The sequence below is a fragment of the Cherax quadricarinatus genome, chromosome 61, assembly GCF_038502225.1.
Source record: "Cherax quadricarinatus isolate ZL_2023a chromosome 61, ASM3850222v1, whole genome shotgun sequence".
NCBI lineage: Eukaryota > Metazoa > Arthropoda > Malacostraca > Decapoda > Parastacidae > Cherax > Cherax quadricarinatus.
The window spans coordinates 12985540-13004057 of record NC_091352.1 but is presented as its reverse complement, the minus strand read 5'-3'; the positions used below and the strand labels follow the sequence as shown (position 1 = coordinate 13004057).

Below are 18518 nucleotides of genomic sequence, written 5' to 3'. Positions count from 1 at the left end.
GGTGTCAAGCCCTGAGGTGCCCAGTTTGCAAAATGATAGTACAACAGCTGATTTCCAGTATTGTGGGAGAACCCCTCTCTCTCAAATCAGATTGAAAAGACATAAAAGAATGGGAAGGGCCGTAGAATGGAAATGGTGTAGCATACTGATGTGGATATCAAGTCCCGGTGCCGACGGCTGGCACATGGAAAAAGTGGACTAATTCTAGAAGAGTAAAAGGTACATTATATGGCTCCAATCTATCGGAGGAGAAATCTAAGGGCAATTGCTCTTTGGTAGGTTTAGACACAAGAAATGAGGGACAGAGGTGAAGCCCTCGGGAGATACGGACAAGATAGTTCCCAATTTCTGTGGCAACTTCTAAAGGTTTCGCTACATCAATTCCAGCAACCCGCAAAACGGGAGCTGGGTCCGGAGTGTAATTACCACACAATTTCCACACCTTTTTCCGAATGGCACACATAGGGGAAGACGAGGTAATGGTACACACACAGTCTCGCCAACAAGCACGTTTAGCGTCACGTATGACGTGATGAGCAACTGCCCTTGGCCATTTAAAGTCCAACAGACGCTCCACAGTACAGTTATATCCGTAATGGCCCCACAGCATGTTTTAAACGCACAGCGCAGGCCCATGTAGAAGACCACCAAGGTACTATATGTCTGAGAATGCCTTCCTGAGGTTTGGGGGATAGAATGAGTCACCACAGTTAGGACTAAGATCGAAAACTGGTGTGCCAGTTCATCAATAGACGATAAATGGGGGTCCTCGCAACAGGTGGTAAGATGGGAGTACAAGTCCCAATCTGCTTAAGCGAACTGCCGACGAAGGTTACAAAACGATCGGGTATATGCAGCAGAGGTAAGAAGGATAGGAAAGTGATCACTATCTTGTAAATCTGGAAGAGACCATGTGAAATCAAGTGCAATGGGCGAGGAACAGAGAAAAATCAATGCAGGAGAGAGACTGAGTGCAAGAGTCAAAATGGGTAGGAGCACCTGTATTTAGAGCATGAAGAGGATGAGAAGCAAGAAGAGCCTCCAACTGATCACCACGAGTCGCAGTGGGACCCTCCCCACAAGTGATAGTGAGCATTAAAATCACCCAGCAAGATGGGCGATGGTAGAGAAGAAATTAAAAACGTGATATCAGATACAGAATGCACAGGAGGGAGAAAGAGAGAGCAAACTGTAAACCATCTGTGTAAATAAATCCAAGCTGCAGTATAATGCAGCAGGGAACAAAAAAGACTTGTCGATGCGGTATATTAATGCGCACAAGAAGTGTGCTTTCATTAAATGATTTCTCAGGTAAAGGATCTGAAGAATGTAATAGCACGTAGACCGAAATGGGGCGAATGACAGCAGAATGAATTTTGGGCTCTTGCAACCCAACACATACTGGGGACAACTGGGAGAGCAACACTTGGAGTTCTCCTCGATTTCCCCCAAGGCCACGAATATTCCATTGTAAAAAAAGACATTATGTACAGAAATAAAATTGGCAACAATAAGAAACGATAAAACCTATGGGCTTTTAGGATCTGTAAAGTCAACATGTGGGGGTAACAGTAAGCGTGTAAGCAAGGAAGAAAGTGAACGTTGTGGAGGAATAGTGTGTTGTGAGGGTAATGAAATAGAAGGGGTAGAAGGAACCACGTTGGTGTCCATCGAGGGTGTCGCCTCCGCAATATAGCTGGAGATAGCATCTAATGTCCATGTTGTTAAGGTAGCCGATGATGCCATGATGTCAGAGACAGGAGAGGCATTGCAAGGAAAGGTCATAGTAACTATGGAGGCAACTAAAGAGGTCTGAGGAGGGCAGGGAGTGTGAACCTGAAGAGATGCTTCGGCTGGGGTAGAAGAGGCTTGCAGTGTAACAGGAGAGGAAGGAGGTTGGAGGGTAACTATAGAGGCAGATGGGGGAGACAGAGGAAGAGGGGACTACATGAGGGGGGGAGGTTGAACGAGGCTCCGAGGTAGGATATATATTCTGTGCAGGTGATGGATGCGAAGAAAGTGTAGGTCTGCAAGGTCTCGTAGACTGAGAAGCAAGTGAGTGAGATGAAGTAGAAGTAGGAAGTGGTGCAGAGGTAGGAGTGTAAGGATAAAACTGCAAAAGACTTAGAAACTGGGGCGACCCCGGAAGACTTAGATGCAGAGGGATTGGGAGGCAGGAGGACCGTCGAAGCTGGAGGTCTTCAGGCTACCTGAGCATATGGGACACGAGGGAATTTACCTTGAAGGCGGAGCCGATAGACAGCCATAGTGTAAGTGAGGCTCTTACGCTCCTTAAAATAACAGATCTCTCATTCATTACAATAAACCTGGCAAAGGCGTGAAAAAGGAAGGATGGGGTTCCCTGCAGTTGAGACGAGAGGGGGGAAGACTACAAGACATATTGGAATCTGCTGCACTGCAGACCGGGCATTCTGCCACAGATCTGCAGTGTTTAGTGGGGTGTCCAAAACACCAGTAATTACGACACTGTTGGGGAGTGGGAACTACTTGACGGACCTCTAGGCGATGTCCTGCAATACAGAGGACGGAAGCTCACTGCGGTCAAAGGTTAAACGAGCGATGTTACTAGGAAAAATGCCTCCACCCACAAGCAGGTAGGATGTATGTATCTACCTTGAGAATAGGGCTAATTGTTCTAAAATATCCTCACCGCACAACAAAAAAATCACTTTGTGCAATGGTACGTGGTAAGACCACGGTACCACTGCAAGAATTAAGAGTAGCGTGCTTATGAATGGTGACTGGTACGTTATCTATGGAAGTGGTGCAGGAGAGAGCATGAGCTTGCTCTGAATTCTGCACTGTTATGACATGCGCATCACTTCAAAGAGCATGGAAGGATATATTTTGGCCAACATGCCATAAAAGTGTTTTACCAATTCCGTGATCAGAAAGAGTTTGAGATGTCATTTGTAAAGAAAAGAATTTTGTCCACTGCGTACTCATTAGTCCGATACACAAAGGCAGCGAGTGTCATGTAGGTTGTTTTTGAGTGGTCATCGACGAACTGTCATCAGTAGGTTGTTTTTAACACTTAAGAGTAGAACCACGGGCAGTCTGACCCAAGGGAGGTGGGCGATCCAAGAACCATCGCAGCATATTCGGGGAAGCCGGACACATTGTGAAAAGCATGCTAGAAGTAGCAGCATGAACAACAACGGGTGACGCAGCAGCACCTGAAGCAGGAGATGAAGCGTCACCAGCAGAAGGTACAGGGGTACGAGAAGAGTCGAGAGAATGGTCCAATAACGAAGCCAGGTCAGAACAGGGTGTGGGATCGGAATGGGGCCTGGGAGGAGGGTTTCATAGGGCAAATACTCCATAATAATAGGTGCATCTTCTGTAATATTTTCTTTGTTATTTTAAGAAAAAAAAACAAAAAAAAAGAAAGAAGGAAAGAAAAAAGAGGGGCAGCGGAGGGACAGTCACTAGAAGGTATGGAGGGGCCGAAAGCTCCTCCCCTCATCCGAGAGGGCCTCAAGCCCACTGGCAGTGAAGATGTAGCGTGGAACCCGTGCCATACCCTACCCTTCATGCCAGTAAACCAGCGTTCTGGGACAGCAGCCTCACATCCACTGAGCTACCTCGGCGGACATAAGAAAAGACAGTCGGAAACCCACCACAAAGCATACCTCCTTCGGCTGCCACCCCCCAGAACCGACAGGCAGCTTCCAAAAATACACCCATCATCTAAAGGGCACCCTGCCCATGACCCAGAAATCCAGGAAGAGAGCAGGGCATCCTCAGACAATTCAGATTCCATGGCAAACTACACCACCCCCGAGGGACCTCACAGAGGGGGACGAGCCCCAGCACACCACCCCCCACCTAGAAACCGTAATGCCAGAGGGGAGGACCCCAGAGGCTACAAACGGGATGGGGAAAAAATGGAGGGTTGGGATAGGGCAGGAAAGGGAAAAAAGGGGGGGTATGGGGAAGAAGGGATAGGGTAAGAAGGATTGGGGGGTACTTAGACTCGGTCTAAGGAAGGAGACCAAAGGATTTGATTCCTGAGACCAAGAGCCTCTTCACCAGGTCAAGGAGTCCCCCCTTGAAGAGGTGTGAGAAAGAACAAAAAGGCACAATACCAGAACTGGAACAATACACAAATAATCCACACATAGGAGAGAAAAGTTATGATGTTTTGGTCAAACTTGGACCATTCACAAGTGACTTGTAAATGGTCCAAGTTGGACTGTAACGTCGTCATAGCTTTTCTCTCTATGTGTGGGTTATTTGTGTATGAATGTGAGAAAATGCCAGGCACTGGAGCCTAGAGGGTGAAGCCTTTACTAAGTGACCTCTTAATACACAATGACTTTGAAATGACTGAATGCAATTTTCATAGGGTAAGTAAAACAAATGTCAGTGAGAACTAGGAATTTTTATAAAATAATTTGAGTTATACATATAAGGGGCACTTAAAATTATGGGTACAGTATTAATCGTTTCTTCTTCTCAGTCAGTTGACTCAACTATTGCTTAACCAAAGGAACAATGCAGAAAGCCTGAGTTCATGCCAGGCAGGTTCTATTTACACTCCATTATTTCCATTCATGATACTGTCTAATCAATTTTAAAAAGCTTATCAAAAATCCTCTAGCTCGTAGCTTGTTCAAAATCACAGCTTCTGTTTTCATTCCTGTATTAATGTTTCTAATCCATTTGTGCATAATCATATTGTCCCCCCATTCTAGATCTTTCAAGAGAATGGATATTCAAGATTTTTCTTTCTATAAGAAGGATGATGCATCTGCTGAGATTTAAGCATCCTCCTTTGTATGTTTTCACGAACTTTCAGTTAGGTAGCATGGATGTCCTGTGATTAGTAGACGGAGGATCGTGCCTCCATCACTCCTAGGGCTGAATGACTTGTATGGGTTGAGCATTTTGCATAAATACACATAAAAGTATGCTAGTGACCAAAACTAAACAGCATGATCTAGTGGAGAGATCTAAAATAAACAATATTAAAGTGTAGGACATATTAGTATTCTAATCACTGTACTGAAGTTTCTAATTATAAACCATATATTGCTCATATACATACACTACTGGCCTTATTACATGTACACTACTGTCTTATTTCAAGTACTGTACAATAATTAGTAATTTCTCCCAGATCTTTATTAATCAAATTCACCACTATCTAAATCATCAGATTTGCTACTAAATCACAAAGATGACAGTTTTTTTTTTTTATAGTTTTATCATTATCTAAATCACTGAGTTGATAACTAGCAACATTATCTTTCCCCAAGCTTATGAAATAACATTTCTCTATGCTGAACTGCCACTTCCTGGTCTAAACTTGAATCCTATTAAGAACCTGTAGTTTTCTGGAACATGAATTTTAATATGCCTTCAATATTATCTCTAAATTTACTATTGCTTTTACTCCAATGTCCAGGAAAGACTTCAGTGGTGGTGCAAGAAAGGTATAAAATACCGACAATATGAAAGTTAAGACACATGTGCAACATCTGGATATCTTTATTGTAGACGTTTCGCCATCCAGTGGCTTTATCAATACAGATTCTAGGACATAATAGGAAGACAGGAGAACTATATACAAAAGATGAGGTAATCAGTCCCTCGGCCTTGGAGTTAGTGTTCACAGCATCGTGGTGGAGAATCTCTGTCTTCCTATTATGTCCTAGAATCTGTATTGATAAAGCCACTGGATGGCGAAACGTCTACAATAAAGATATCCAGATGTTGCACATGTGTCTTAACTTTCACTTCAGTGGTACACCCCTTATGACTTAACCCCAGAAAGCTGATAGCCTAGAATAGTCCAAAACCAAGCAATATAGCTTATTTCTAATGGGGTCCTTAGGTCATCCTCTAGGATGTAATCGACAACAAGCAACTCTTGGGTATCTATATACTCCTAGGTGAACATGGACAGCAGGTGTCAGGAGAGTTACCCATACCTTGCCCTTTAGGATATGGCAAATAAAAACCATCCAAAATGAAATATATTGGTGCAGTTTTCCATGTCAGCAGTTTTCCACTAAGGGGTGAACCAGAGAAGGAAACACATTCACTATCATTCAGTCATTAACTGTCTTGTCAGCTGTGCACAGAAATCACAGCTCAAACTTTCAAACCTCAACATCCCTGCCCATCCTTCAATGCAGGCACTGCATACCCCACCTCCAGGACAAGTACAGCTAATATTAGGAACCTCATTCCTTACTGGGCTGCAGAGGCATTAACCCTCGGAACACCAAATTACCTGCCATCTGCATGCCTCATAAGAAGCTGGGATCCATCTTTCCCACTGCCTGAGACCTGTCTTATATGGTTTCTTTACATTTTCTCCCAATACTGAAAAAGAACTTTCAAGTTCAAAAACCCTATGCCATGTCTATACTTTTTACTGAGGCTAATTGTCAGTCTTATGCATCACATGATATCCAACCTAAACCAAAATACAGCTACATATTTTAAATACAGTATAAAAGGTTAGCCTAAAATGATTTATCTTAACAGAGTAGTTCTGATGGGTTAATGGATAATATCCTACAATCAAAGGATAGTATGAAAAGATTACTAGCAAAATAATAAAAAATTGGTGGGTTTGAGCCTAAAAAATGCTTAAGAATTGACAAAATCACTGTTGCATAAAGTGTTCCTTGTTCCAACTTTACACCTGCAAAATTCCATAAGCATTCTGCACATCAAATTTTGCATTTTTGATGTTGCTACCTTTACAAAAAGATTCTCTATCACTTTAGAAGTTAACTCTTCAAGTGGCCATCACATAGATCTGTGTTACTAATGCCAGGGTCCCTAACATAGATCTATGTCATGAGCTTAGCTGACTCAGATAAGCTGTGAGTGGTAAATTTTGGCCTACATAAGAGAGAGAATGGGTCTGATCCCATGCAGAGCATCATCATAAAAGCAAAACCCTGATCTTGTGTTTAATTTAAAATAGCGACTTCGTTGCGACTTAGAAGTGCTTTCTCAAGATGGTTTATATGGTTTTATTGGCTGCTGCTTTGTATCATTTGACAGAATTGATGACATACTACTGAAATAGAAACTATTTTCGTAGGGTTCAAAGTAGCAAAAATGTTTAAATTTTGTAGATTTTCCTGAGAACGGGTGTTCAGATTTTTAACCCAGAGGGATAGCCCCCCAGGATAACCCAAAAAAGTCAGTGTATCAAGGGCTATGTATTATTTCTACTGGGGTCCTTTAATCTTGTCCCCCAGGATGCAACTCACACCAGTCAACTAACAACCAGGTACCTGCTTACTGCTAAGTGAACAGGTACAGCAGATGTAAGAAAACATGCCCAATAAACAACTATTTGCAATATTAACATGAGTTAAAAGACAGCATTATGATACTAACTGTTAACCCTTTCACTGTTTCCCATGTAGATTTACATTACTGATGCCAGTGTCATTCACAGAGCTACGCCTAGAGCACAGCACCCTCAAATATGCTCCGAGCAGTAAATTTTGACCTAAAGACAAAAGAATGGATCTGTGTGGTGGGTGTGTACAGTACAACTTAAAAAGTCCTCCCATGCAATGCATGATGGGAAAAAGCAAACCTCTGACCGTGCGTTTATTTTAAAATAGCGACTTTGAGGGGTTTTCTAGTGTAGGTAATATTGGGTGTTTCTGGGTGACAATTGATAGAATGGAAGACACAAAAGTGAGATGATTTTTGTTAGTTTCAGACCAAAAGTTGCTTTAAATAAGCTTCAAAATGGTGAAAATATTAGATTTTTGGCAATTTTCCTAAGAAAGGGTAGGTCCACCTACCCCCAGCCTGTTATGGGTTGTCACTAGGTCTGGTTCAATTACTGGGATGGTCTAGAACTACTACCAGTCATGGTTATACTGTAATTTATAACCAGAGAAACAGGGCAAAACTTTGATTGGTACGTGATTATGGATGCAAAATGGAGGAGTATTATAAAGCAAAGGCCTGGAAATGTAATTAATGAACAGAGTGGCTGGAATGCCTACAGTTTTTACCTGAAATATGATGAATTTTGTGTAAAATTGACCAAATTACTGAACTGTGTGCACCTCATATGTTAGTTCTGATAGCTGAATGGGCCATTTCTTGTGCTCAGTCAATAGAACAGAAGGCATAATAGCAAAAGTCAGGAATTGGGTCAAATTCAGTAATGGAATTAGCTTAGAATATTGCTCAAATTGTGTGCCTGCATAATTCCACAAGTTTTCATTCAAATTTTGCACTCTTGGTGTCATTACTCTCTGAATTTTTCTTTTACAATTTTTTTTTTATATCAGGATGCTGTCAGCACTTTTAATTTTGGGGGTCACAACAGTGAAAGCTTTAACCACATAAATATATATTAATCATATCAGACAGACCTGCACAAAACTTGTGTAGATGAAGAGCTACTTTCTCTTCTACCACCAAACTTAAAAATCAAAATTATGTTAATCTGTTAATGGCTCCAGGATTAGTGCCCCTGCAGCCTCCTCTCAGACCAGGCCTAAATTGAAAATAAAATATTTCAGGAATAAGAAGACTATTCAAAATGTTAAACCCAAAGGGTTAGTAAACCAAGATAACCCAATGAAGATAATCAATACAGCTAATTTCCACTGGAGTCCCTTTCATGTCCTCCCCCAGGATGTGACCCATATCAGTCAACTAACTTCCAGGTATCTATTGTCTCTCCCTTCCCCACATAAGGATCAATCCCATATTCCCTTGGTACTGAGCTGAGCATACTAACTACACAGACGTGTATATTAATTGTAAGTGCATGAAAACTTAAAGATCTTGCCCGAGTGCAAAACATTTAACATGCTGCTGTTTCACACTTATGATACGACACTAATACCTGTTTGGAGGGTTGCTGTCTACCAACACACTAACTAGTGCATGAATTGGCAGGATGAAATGGTGTATTACCTACAAACATGAAGACAAAGATAGCATAAACTTTTATATTATGATTTGATAACGATCTGCATAGAGCCAAATGATGTCTAGATAAAAGCTATTTTGCAACTTATGTTGTCTTGGTGGTAGTTTATTTGTCTCGGGTCTTAATCAAATAATGATCCGTAATTGGCTAATTATCCATTCGCTTGCCATAGCTAAGCTTTACACTCTATTTAAAAATAAAAGGGCAACAATCTAGTAGTGTCCTAATATGATGCCCTTACAGCTACTGGCCACATTTTTTGAGGACCTTGACAAAATATGGACACCTTAATAGGCATACACTTAAATGTGGAAAATCAAGTATTGTTTTGCTTACAAAAATGAAATTTCATGTATGTACTGCAAAATACATCCCAAAAGACATTCAGACTTCCAAAAAATATAAAAACCTCCATTTAAACTAAGACTCACATAAACACAATCAAGCTAAAAAAAAGAAATTAAAATTAACAAAATACCTGGTCAAAGACTATCATTATGGAGATTCAAGCAATAGTTATTATAATACCACGAATGGAGGAAATAACTATGCTTAACCTAACTAAATTAACTTAAGGGTAATCACACCAAAACATAACCAAAATACCTAGATATATCAGCAAACACAACCATGCTGAATTTAATGCTATGATGTTCCCAACACCCTCAAATCACGAAGTGTCAGGTTCGTAGATTTTTTTTAAATACAACAGAACCAAAGATAACCAAGAGATATCCAGAAACAAAATTAAGGTTTAGGTTAGATCAGGCTGTGTTAGGTTAGCGCTTGCCAAGTTTCACTGAATTTATACTGTATATGGGGAAAACTTTTCAACTATGGGAAAATATAGGATATATGCTTCTGTGACCAATCAACAACTTGGCAATATTGGTGCCATCACACATTCAATTTTATTATAGTTATATTTATTTCCAGGTCACATTTTCACTCTAGGCTATATATACTATTATCTGTAAGGCTGCTAGACTAACAGCCTGAATGATCAGACTGGAACATGATTAGCAGACTGGATCACACCTCTCCCATTAATTCTTTCGAATGATAATAAACAGCAAAATCAGACTGTTCCAATCACCAATTCAAGCAGAAGATTCTGTGACTTTTATGTTATGAGTTCTCTAGCGACATAATTTAGCTTTATCTTATGTTAGAGTAGGTTAGTTCTTGCCAATAATTTTCCTATATTTATATATGGTCGAATTTCTCAAATCTGAGATTAGATTTTGCCTTCTATACTTGCACAGAATGGAAAAATAAACCAATCGTGACAGAATAATCATGAATACAGTGACAGACTGACTGTGAGTGTTGGGAGGTACACTGTGAACTTAGGAAATACTGGATCACCATGGAGGTCAGCCACCTCTAATGGGGTTGTCACCCCACCACGCCCTCACAAACACCGGCTCACTCCCCCACACATCTTCACTGATCTGCATCTTAATCTACATAAAACATTATTACGTAAGATTAAAATTACAGTACATATTTCCATCACAACAAACTTTTTTGTGGCTGTTATAAAGCGGGTGAAAATTGGTGCCGGCTTGCGTAAGACTGCTAGACACGTCAAGGAGTAACTCTGGAGGAAAATGTCACGAAATAATGCTACACGGGCAGAATAATAGCAGAGAACATTTGAGGCACGTAGACAACCCTTTAGTAGCTACTTACTTTCAAAAGCTTGTAGGAAGAGTTCATGGTCCGCTTGCACTTCTGACACCGGTTTATCCACTCCTAGGCAATCTTTCTTTTTCTGAGGCATCCTATGTGCCTTCCTCGCCCCTCTATGTACAGATTAGCGAATGAAATCAGTGCAACTTTTTGGATTTGAGGCTTTGTTTACCGCTCAATCTGAGAAAACTGCCATCTGCTTCCATCATGAGAAGATGTGAGGGGCGGCATGCGCACACCCTTCCCGCGCTTTCCTTCTAAAAACTTGAATAAACTCTTTATTTGAATAGGTCATACGGAATAGAAAAAGTGATTACAGTATATATAAGAGATGTACATTTGAACTCTCATAACAACAAACTACATATAATAGTTATAGATGTACAGGAGACATTTGATGATGCCTTTACGTAGGATATTCCCCACAACTCAAAATCCTATTATAACGTCCGTTAACACAAACTTGGTCTCTTTTATTGTTCATCTTATAGTCAAGTTAAAGCAGCATTAATTGTTTAAAAATGTATAATCAAGCGGTATACTCGCAGGTATTCTAAACCAACAGCTGGCCTCTGTTCAATACTTGCATATAGGACCAAAATAAAGTAAAAGCTCTACAAGTTTATTTTATTAATATTATCTTTGCGATTATGATAAACCAGATAATAATAAACCGTGTTTATATTCTATTTGCGTTCACACCAATGAAAATAAGTCACTCTTACTTGGGGGACGGGGGGGTTATCCTAGATTATTTTGCACATATGTTACCATGTATGATAATTGTAGTCACCTAAATTTGTATAACTGTACGTGTATCTGTACCTAAATAAACTTGCTAACATGTTATGCAAACTCGCGCGTGTAATGTACAATGTTCATGATATATATATCCTAGGTAAAGGACCCCAATGGAAATAAGTCACTGTCTGACTTTTTTGGGTTATCCTAGGTTCTCTACACATATGCTGCTATGTATGATAATCTATGTAACTGTATTTGTGTATACCTGAATAAACTTACTTACTTAGGTAGTAGGTTGGTTAATAGCAGCCGCCTAGGGAGGTACTACCGTCCTGCAAAGTGAGTGTAAAACGAAAGTCTGTAATTATTTTACATGATAGTAGGATTGCTCGTGTCTTTTGTCTGTCTCATAAACATGCAAGATTTCAGGTACATCTTGCTACTTCTACTTACACTTAGGTCACACTACACATACATGTACAAGCATATATATACACACCCCTCTGGGTTTATTTCAATTTTCTTTCTAGTTCTTGTTCTTGTTTATTTCCTTTTATCTCCATGGGGAAGTGGAACAGAATTCTTCCTCCGTATGCCATGCGTGTTGTAAGAGGCGACTTAAATTCCAGGAGCAAGGGGCTAGTAACCCCTTCTGTATATATTACTAAATGTAAAAGGAGAAACTTTCGTTTTTCCTTTTGGGCCACCCTGCCTCGGTGGGATACGGCTGGCGTGTTGAAAGATATATATATATATATATATATATATATATATATATATATATATATATATATATATATATATATATATATATATATATATATATATATATATATATATATATGTCGTGCCGAATATGTAAAACTGGTCAATTAGCAAGAACTCCTTTAAAATTAAGTCCTTTCTAAAATTTTCTCTTATACGTTTAAAGATATATTTTTTTCATTAATGTTAATGTAAAAAAAATTAATTTTGCTCCAAAAGAATCTTAGAAAACTTACCTAACCTTATTATAACAAGAACAATTTATTTTAGCCTAACCCAACTAAATATATTTTAGATTTGTTTACAATAATTTAATACTAAACAAACACAGTGAAATATATTTTTTTCGTTAGGTTCAGAATGATTTTGGCGAAATTATTGCATACACAAATTTTCACTTGTCCTATATGGCAAGAAGAGCGTTGCTATTTAAGCCAAGATCGCAAGTTCTGCCTATTCGGCACGACATATATATATATATATATACATGTACTTTCTTTATAAATTTATCACATCAATAATAATAATAATAATAATAATAATAATCATGACAATTATAATAATAATTATTACTATAATAATGACTATATATTCCGAAGTTTGCATATGTAATACATATACCGAAGGGTCTATATTTCAATATCTGCAGGCTAAGAGTTTAATTTAATCTCTATTTTTGGAGATAATAACATTCCTGATTGGTAATGTGTAGGTAAAGTGCAGTTCTAATCTTCGAGCATTTTCATTATCATTACAAAATTATAAAACCCGCATTGTGAAGAAAACCTTGATCTACTTAATATAATATTTTACAAGGCTAGAACAAAAACTTTTCATCTAATACACCCATTATGCAGGACGGGTTTCGGATCATACTCCATCACACAGGAAGGTTTTCAAGTCATACTCCATCACACAGGAAGGTTTTCAAGTCATACTCCATCACACAGGAAGGTTTTCAAGTCATACTCCATCACACAGGAAGGTTTTTAAGTCATACTCCATCACACAGGAAGGTTTTTAAGTCATACTCCATCACACAGGAAGGCTTTCAGGTCATACTATATCACACAGGAAGGCTTATAGGTCATACTCCAACACACAGGAAAGTTTTCAGGTCATACTCCATCACACAGGAAAGTTTTCAGGTCATACTCCATCACACAGGAAAGTTTTCAGGTCATACTCCATCACACAGGATGGTTTTCAGGTCATACTCCGTCACACAGGAAGGTTTGCAGGTCATACTCCAAACAGGAAGGTTTTCAGGTCATACTCCGTCACACAGGAAGGTTTTCAGGTTATACTCCAAACAGGAAAGTTTTCAGGTCATACTCCATCACACAGGATGATTTTCAGGTCATACTCAATCACACAGGAAGGTTTGCAGGTCATACTCCAAACAGGAAGGTTTTCAGGTCATACTTCATCACACAGGAAGGTTTTCAGGTCATACTCCAAACAGGAAGGTTTTCAGGTCATACTCCATCACACAGGATGTTTTTCCTGTCAAACTTTATCGCACAAGCTGGACCTTCTCATAAGGTTTTGAAATATATCAGCTTTAGCTGGGAGACTTCAGTAAAAAGATAAGGACCTCGCCATTACTTTCACTATGGGTTTAGTAGTTACAACGGCAGCTTTCAAGGGTTTATTCCATTAAGGCTGGATTATTATTGTTAAATTCACGAAGTAGAGCAGAACCCATAAAGGTCATGGGGAATGGAAAGCAGTTTGGTTAGATCCAAGGAAGTAGATATAAATTCACTGGATCAAGAGCCTTTTCGCCAGTTTCAAAGCACTTCACCTCCCCCGTCCTTTAAAGGGATCAAGGCTGCAGCAATGATGTATTAATATAGCCTATCCAGCCGAGACTAATATAGCCTACCTAGCAGAGATTAATATAGCCTACCTAGCAGAGATTAATGTAGCCTACCTAGCAGAGATTAATATACCTGACAGAAATTAATATAGCCTACCTGAAAGAGATTAATCTAGCCAGCTTAGCAAAGAATAATATAGCCTACCTTGCAGAGATTAATATACTTGGCAGAAATTAATATAGCCTACGTGACAGAGATTAACATAGCCTACCCAGCAGAGATTAAACCAGCTTACCTGGTAGAATTAATATAACCTAACTGAAAGAAATTAATCTAACCCACCTAGCATAGAGTTACCTAGAGCACCTAGCCAAGAGCACCAAAGGCTGTTCATAAACCTCCTGTCATTCAGTATCTAGACAGATATCATTTTCCTATCAGCTTTGACATGTTCGAAGGAATTTCCTGTGTTGTGTCTATATATGTTGCGTTCTTTATATGTTGCGTTCTTAATATATCGTGGTCTCTATACGTTGTGTTCTTTATGTTGTGTGTCTTATATGTTGCGTTCTTTACATGTTGATGTATTTATATGCTGTGTTCTTTATATGTTGTGTTCTGAATATGTCGTGGTCTCTATATGTTGTGTTCTTTATATGTTGTGTTCTGAATATGTCGTGGTCTCTATATGTTGTGTTCTTTATATGTTGTGTTCTTAATATGTCGTGGTCTCTATATGTTGTGTTCTTTATATGTTGTGTTCTTAATATGTCGTGGTCTCTATATGTTGTGTTCTTTATATGTTCTGTTCTTAATATGTCGTGGTCTCTATATGTTGTGTTCTTTATGTTGTGTGTTTTATATGTTGTGTTCTTTATGTTGTGTGTTTTATATGTTGTGTTCTTTATGTTGTGTGTTTTATATGTTGTGTTCTTTATATGTTGATGTGTTTATATGCTGTGTTCTTTATATGTTGTGTTCTGAATATGTCGTGGTCTCTATATGTTGTGTTCTTTATATGTTGTGTTCCTTGTGTGTTGTGTTCCTTATATGTAGTGGTCTCTATATGTTGTGTTCTTTATATGCTGTGTTCCTTGTGTGTTGTGTTCCTTATATGTTGTGGTCTCTATATGTTGTGTTCTTTATATGTTGTGCCTTTATATGTTATGGTCTCTATATGTTGTGGTCTTTACCTGGAGTTTACCTGGAGAGAGTTCCGGGGGTCAACGCCCCCGCGGCCCGGTCTGTGACCAGGCCTCCTGGTGGATCAGTTCCTGATCAACCAGGCTGTTACTGCTGGCTGCACGCAAACCACCGTACGAGCCACAGCCCGGCTGGTCAGGAACCGACTTTAGGTGCTTGTCCAGTGCCAGCTTGAAGACTGCCAGGGGTCTGTTGGTAATCCCCCTTATGTATGCTGGGAGGCAGTTGAACAGTCTCGGGCCCCTGACACTTATTGTATGGTCTCTTAACGTGCTAGTGACACCCCTGCTTTTCATTGGGGGGATGGTGCATCGTCTGCCAAGTCTTTTGCTTTCGTAGTGAGTGATTTTCGTGTGCAAGTTCGGTACTAGTCCCTCTAGGATTTTCCAGGTGTATATAATCATGTATCTCTCCCGCCTGCGTTCCAGGGAATACAGGTTTAGGAACCTCAAGCGCTCCCAGTAATTGAGGTGTTTTATCTTTATGTTGTGTTCTTTATATGTTGTCTTTATGTTGTGTTCTTTATATGTTGTCTTTATGTTGTGTTCTTTACATGTTGTCTTTATGCTGCGTTTTTTATATGTTGTGGTCTTTATGTTGTGTTCTTTATATGTTGTGTTCTTTATGTGTTGTCTTTATGTTGTGTTCTTTATATGTTATGGTCTTTATCTGTTATGGTCATTATGTTGTGTTATTTATATGTTGTGTTCTTTATATGTTGTGGTCTTTATATGTTATGGTCTTCATGTTGTGGTCTTTATGTTGTAGTGTTTATGTTGTATTCTTTATGTTGTAGTCTAATGTTGTGTTCTTTATGTTGTAGTGTTTATGTTGTGTTCTTTATGTTGTAGTCTTATGCTGTGTTCTTTATGTTGTGTTCTTTATGTTGTGGTCTTATGCTGTAGTGTGTTGTGTTCTTTATGTTGTGTTCTTTATGTTGTTGCCTTTATGTTGTGTTCTTTGTTGAGTTCTTTATGTTGTAGTCTTATGTTGTGTTCTTTATGTTGTGTTCTTTATGTTGTGGTCTTTATGTTGTGTTCTTTATGTTGTGGTCTTTATGTTGTGTTCTTTAGGTTGTGTTCTTTATGTTGTGTTCTTTATGTTGTGGTCTTTATGTTGTGTTCTTTATGTTGCGTTCTTTATGTTGTAGTCTTATGTTGTGTTCTTTATGTTGTGTTCTTTATGTTGTGGTCTTATGCTGTAGTGTGTTGTGTTCTTTATGTTGTTGCCTTTATGTTGTGTTCTTTGTTGAGTTCTTTATGTTGTAGTCTTATGTTGTGTTCTTTATGTTGTGGTCTTATGCTATAGTGTTTATGTTGTGTTCTTTATGTTGTTGTCTTTATGTTGTTGTATTTATGTTGTGTTCTTTATGTTGTGTTCTTTATGTTGTGGTCTTTATGCTGTGTTCTTTATGTTGTGTTCTTTATGTTGTGTTCTTTATGTTGTGGTCTTTATGTTGTGTTCTTTATGTTGTGGTCTTTATGTTGTGTTCTTTATGTTGTGTTCTTTATGTTGTGTTCTTTATGTTGTGTTCTTTATGTTGTGTTCTTTATGTTGTGATCTTTATGTTGTGTTCTTTATGTTGTTGTCTTTATGTTGTGTTCTTTATGTTGTGGTCTTTATTTTGTGGTCTTTATGGACCTGGAGTTTACCTGGAGAGAGTTTCGGGGGTCAACGCCCCCGCGGCCCGGTCTGTGACCAGGCCTCCTGGTGGATCAGCCCCTGATCAACCAGGCTGTTGCTGCTGGCTGCACGCAAACCAACGTACGAGCCACAGCCCGGCTGATCAGGAACTGACTTTAGGTGCTTGTCCAGTGCCAGCTTGAAGACTGCCAGGGGTCTGTTGGTAATCCCCCTTATGTGTGCTGGGAGGCAGTTGAACAGTCTCGGGCCCCTGACACTTATTGTATGGTCTCTTAACGTGCTAGTGACACCCCTGCTTTTCATTGGGGGGATGGTGCATCGTCTGCCAAGTCTTTTGCTTTCGTAGTGAGTGATTTTCGTGTGCAAGTTCGGTACTAGTCCCTCTAGGATTTTCCAGGTGTATATAATCATGTATCTCTCCCTCCTGCGTTCCAGGGAATACAGGTTTAGAAACCTCAAGCGCTCCCAGTAATTGAGGTGTTTTATCTCCGTTATGCACGCCGTGAAAGTTCTCTGTACATTTTCTAGGTCGGCAATTTCACCTGCCTTGAAAGGTGCTGTTAGAGTGCAGCAATATTCCAGCCTAGATAGAACAAGTGACCTGAAGAGTGTCATCATGGGCTTGGCCTCCCTAGTTTTGAAGGTTCTCATTATCCATCCTGTCATTTTTCTAGCAGATGCGATTGATACAATGTTATGGTCCTTGAAGGTGAGATCCTCCGACATAATCACTCCCAGGTCTTTGACGTTGGTGTTTCGCTCTATTTTGTGGCCAGAATTTGTTTTGTACTCTGATGAAGATTTAATTTCCTCATGTTTACCATATCTGAGTAATTGAAATTGCTCATCGTTGAACTTCATATTGTTTTCTGCAGCCCACTGAAAGATTTGGTTGATGTCCGCCTGGAGCCTTGCAGTGTCTGCAATGGAAGACACTGTCATGCAGATTCGGGTGTCATCTGCAAAGGAAGACACGGTGCTGTGGCTGACATCCTTGTCTATGTCGGATATGAGGATGAGGAACAAGATGGGAGCTAGTACTGTGCCTTGTGGAACAGAGCTTTTCACCGTAGCTGCCTCGGACTTTACTCTGTTGACGACTACTCTCTGTGTTCTGTTAGTGAGGAAATTATAGATCCATCGACCGACTTTTCCTGTTATTCCTTTAGCGCGCATTTTGTGCGCTATTACGCCATGGTCACACTTGTCGAAGGCTTTTGCAAAGTCTGTATATATTACATCTGCATTCTTTTTGTCTTCTAGTGCATTTAGGACCTTGTCGTAGTGATCCAGTAGTTGAGACAGACAGGAGCGACCTGTTCTAAACCCATGTTGCCCTGGGTTGTGTAACTGATGGGTTTCTAGGTTGGTTGGTGATCTTGCTTCTTAGGGCCCTTTCAAAGATTTTTATGATATGGGATGTTAGTGCTATTGGTCTGTAGTTCTTTGCTGTTGCTTTACTGCCCCCTTTGTGGAGTGGGGCTATGTCTGTTGTTTTTAGTAACTGAGGGACGACCCCCGTGTCCATGCTCCCTCTCCATAGGATGGAAAAGGCTTGTGATAGGGGCTTCTTGCAATTCTTGATGTTGTGTTCTTTATGTTGTGTTCTTTATGTTGTGGTCTTTATGTTGTGTTCTTTATGTTGTGATCTTTATGTTGTGTTCTTTATGTTGTGGTCTTTATGTTGT

The 18518-nt window shown here is 39.7% G+C and overlaps 1 protein-coding gene across 7 annotated transcripts in view; it reads right to left on the bottom strand.

Moving 5' to 3' along the window:
- Su(z)12 (Polycomb protein Su(z)12) overlaps window positions 1-18518 on the bottom strand; it is a 235063-nt gene that overhangs the window by 182091 nt on the left and 34454 nt on the right. For 3 of the 7 annotated variants that reach the window (XM_070098232.1, XM_053791985.2, XM_070098233.1), the window contains exon 1: window positions 10652-10881. The exons of 1 other annotated variant lie outside the window; for it this stretch is intronic. In XM_070098232.1, the coding sequence (XP_069954333.1) occupies window positions 10652-10742 (91 nt within the window). In that variant the 5' untranslated portion in view covers window positions 10743-10881. Of the gene's footprint in view, window positions 1-10651; window positions 10882-18518 lie in introns of those variants that run through there. 3 more of the 7 variants (XM_070098234.1, XM_070098236.1, XM_053791984.2) reach the window with 2 other exon arrangements.